Source organism: Folsomia candida, unplaced genomic scaffold (assembly GCF_002217175.1).
Source record: "Folsomia candida strain VU population unplaced genomic scaffold, ASM221717v1 Fcan01_Sc010, whole genome shotgun sequence".
Taxonomy (NCBI): domain Eukaryota; kingdom Metazoa; phylum Arthropoda; class Collembola; order Entomobryomorpha; family Isotomidae; genus Folsomia; species Folsomia candida.
In genome coordinates, this window is record NW_019091202.1 from 2,202,321 (window position 1) to 2,206,331 (window position 4,011).

The following is a 4,011-nucleotide window of genomic DNA, read 5'->3' on the forward strand; positions in this document are numbered from 1 at the left end:
TAAAATCATCATAAATAGTTCATTCATGTATTTCTGTTTAAGCCAAATAAGAATTGACAGAATGAATGATCATGTTAAATAAGCTGCAATAATTATCCATGCGCACGGGTAGAAAGTCCTTCATCTAGTCACCATCACGTAGAACCAGGGAACCGCATTTCCATCAATGCTCATTCGCTAAAATTAAACAAATACATGTATCTAAAAACACTCTTAAAAGTAGTTTTATCATTAAAAAATAAATGCACGCTACATTTTATGTAAATTCTATCAAATCCAGAATAACCTTAACTAGAGCCTCAGGGTTTAGGATTTAGTTAATGTAAAATTGTATTTCTATACTTTCAAAAGGGTGTCATTGCTTTTAAGAGTGTGCATATTGATTAAAGTAGAAGCACAGGTATTTTGTTCTCATTGATGTGTCTTCAATCTATATAATATGTAAATTACTCACAATTTCCACCTGTTCCTTGTGCGCGTAGAACGAAATCGGTTTTCCGTTATAAATCCTTCTTATGACAAGGATTTCATTTGATTGGGAAGAAATTGCAGTCTGGACCAGCTCATTTTCTCCATTTAGGATAAAAGTGGTCTACAAAAATATAAATGCAAATGCGGAAATGAGTATTTCATTTTCACAACTCTGGATTTAGTGCTATCAACACCTCGGTAATAAAGTTCTACCATACATATCAAGATAGCAAATTTTTTCCGACTCTAATAATTTTAATCCGAAGTTGTAGCATGTACACATATGTATCTGCATAATACCGAATACATAACTACGTGCAAGACATACATAATCATTTCAAAAGTATAAATGTACAGATAAACAACAAACTGACAATGGAGGCCTCCCAACGTATGCTCACATATGTTGTGACACAAACTAGCATCAATCGATCATAAATATAACTAGTATGAAATTTGCAAATGGCAGTATCTACCAATTCTCAAGTTTAGCGGAGATATTTGCATAAAAAGAGCAGAAAAATGCACTCAACGCTGGCAAATTTGTTATTTTTCAAATTTGCTGCGCATTTTTCCCGCTTTTTATGCAAATATCTCCACTAAACTTGGCAGATAGTTCCATTTGGAAATTTCATATTAATTATATTTGTGATCGATTCACGCTAGTTTGGTCCAAAGCTGTAAGCATACGTTGAGAGACCTGCATTATGAGCTACATTAATGCTTGCTCAATCCGAGGTTGAATTTGTTCATACGCAAAGTACATACGTTTCTAAACATATGTAATTGGCCATGGTGTGATGGTTATGGGTTTTCATGGTCACACATAAAAAACCATTTAGCACGTAAATAAATACGTATGTGTGTATGTATGTTTGTACAAGGGATGTACATATTTACTGGGAATGATGAGGTCATACTTCTTTCGTGGAAAAGAATCCTATTGGACAAAAATTGCGATTATGTAAGGTTCACGAACCCAAATTTCATTGTCAAGGAAACCTCATAGCCGGTACATACAGGGTGGTTTAAATGACACTCTATGTATAATAGAAAATTGTGCAAAGGGAAAAGCCCTACATAAATCTCGATTAATTACAAGACTTGGGATTGAGATTTTTAAAAATTATTATCAATATACCAAGAAATCAAAACCTGTCTTACTATACCATATTTCTAAGAGTGTGAACATTTGTATTTGCTTAAAATAATAAGAACCAGCAGATATGTATGTATGTATGTACCTTAAAAGTCCCAAGTTCCGGAATAGTTTGTTCAAATTCTTCACCCAGAGTAAATTCCAGACAGCGATTCATAAAGGTCGGATTAAGCGATAGCTTGTACCTTCCCTCCTCAGAAACTTGGGTAATTGTAGTGTCACCCATGTTGAAGTGGAGGTACGGATGTAAATTCATGGCTTAAAGTGAAAAAAAATTGAACACTTTACAAGTTTTTTTTTCTCGAATACATAGTGATAAATTTTTAAAAAAACATATTTTTATGAGAAAAATTATAAGTTCAACGTACGTCCTTCCGGTAATCGAGCAATCACTTTAAACGCTCCTGTAAAGTTTAGACCCATGTTATAACTGTTTGGACACTTCGTGAAAACGAATTTCTTGAATATTGGCGAAGTTTATGCGAATCTTTCCTGAATTAATTTATTGATGAGTGATAAATGGTATGATTCATAACTTGTGAAGATGTGGGGTTGTTTGGTGGAGAGATGGATGGGGAATGGCTACATACTAATTTTCTGTCTACTGCTACATAAATACTTACGTATGTACATAATACAGGGATGTGTTAACATAACATGTTAACAAATCCTCAACATATTATGTGCGTCACTCTTTTTCATTTATTGACTTGCAAACAATCGCATTGTATGTAAATATTCTGTCCTGACATATGACCGTCAAGTAAAATAATATGGGAGCGTATGCATGTAAGATTGTGTTAACGTTGAATTTACATATCGGTTAATGTACACTCTAAATAATTTGGAGACGAATCGCTACCCGCGGTGTGCTCTGTTTTTGGGTATTGCATATATATTTCAGTACCCGAATTATTTTCAGCGGATGGATGTACACTTTTTTAAGTATCTGGCTAATAAAACGAAATTGGTTCAATGCCTGAAACATGCATATGTACATACATGTAATTCTGAGTTTTACAACTGAAAGGATTGTTCTAGTTTATTTTTTTAAATACGAAACTGCCCTCAATAAACATGCATGTAATAAATGTCTTTTATTGAAAAGCAATGGTTTAAACTACATGTATAGTTTAAACCATAGTTTGGCGGAGGGAAAGTTTACGACAATTAAAGTATTTACCTCGTATTCAGGGAATAATTTTGCACCAATTATTGACATACTTAAATCTTGGGATAAGCGACGTGATACATTCATACATATGTATGTATGTACATATTTAATTCAAAGTTTGGCTAAATAAACTTTTGGGAAATTAGAAATATCCGTTTCCCAAATGTGTCGAATATGTACATACTTATTTTAATGACGTTTCCGGCGTATTTATAAATAAGTATACATACATGAACCACTAAAGCTTTTGTTTACATGTAGCCCAGACATATCTGCAAATATCGCTTCAACAATGTTGAGTTTTATCAATTATCTCAACATCTTTACCCACTGTTACTTAGAACTCGTAAAGTTTAGCGATATTCATCAAGGTCCACAGGAATTTTTTCATGTCCCTGTGATAAGGACGAACATAATTAACATGACCAAAATATCATTTCAGGCAAAATCTGTACTAACAAGGAGCCAAAATAAAAATTTACATTACGCCAAAGTAATTAATTTAGGCGGCATTAATCCAGTCAATATAAACCATTATCAACACTCGGGGACAAATATAAACAAAAAGATTCCAAGTTTTATCATTCTTGTCGATCTCACAGGATCATGGAGTTTCAAATCGAACATCCTGATTCAAATCAGGCAAATCATACAAATTTGTTCATCCATTTTCCTCCAAATTCGCCATGGTTTTATAAAAACTTCATACCTAGTAAGATCATTAAAATTGGTAGAGTTATGTAGGGTAGATACATGTACCGAAATATTACCGATACTCGATTTCCGAATGGAAATGTGGGAAAGGAATGGAGAAAATCGGGGAATTGTTGCCATTCATTCATTCGAAATGGAGCAAGGCCTTCACAGAATGACGAAACATTTCTACGAAAAGGTTAAAGACTTTTGTACAGATTCAGAGGTCGCATACCATAAGGAATTACATACATTCTTTAGTTTACCTGGAGATCTATGTCTGATTATCGAGTTTATGATAAGAACGAATCACTCTTTTCAGAATAGGGTGACAAATGAAAGTTCAGGTTTCATAAAACGTATCAAATTGAATTATGTTGCACAACAATTTAATCTGTACTCGATTGATATTCATCCATATGCGGAAACTCAGGACGGCCTAGAATATGCTGTGTTCGTTAATAAGTCTAGTTTAGTTGTAAATTTTATGTTTCTGAAACCATTCGATACTCCG

At 33.6% G+C, this 4,011-nt stretch overlaps 1 protein-coding gene across 1 annotated transcript; it reads right to left on the minus strand.

The window, feature by feature from the left end:
• LOC110854722 lies at positions 1-2,222 on the minus strand. Its single transcript, XM_022103182.2, has 4 exons — positions 1,999-2,222; positions 1,716-1,888; positions 455-592; positions 1-177 (listed from the first exon to the last, which is right to left on the minus strand). Exons 1-4 carry the CDS (start codon positions 2,051-2,053, stop codon positions 121-123), a joined length of 423 nt encoding a protein of 140 aa, XP_021958874.1. The 5' UTR covers positions 2,054-2,222; the 3' UTR covers positions 1-120.
• Between the last annotated feature and the right edge of the window lie 1,789 nt (positions 2,223-4,011).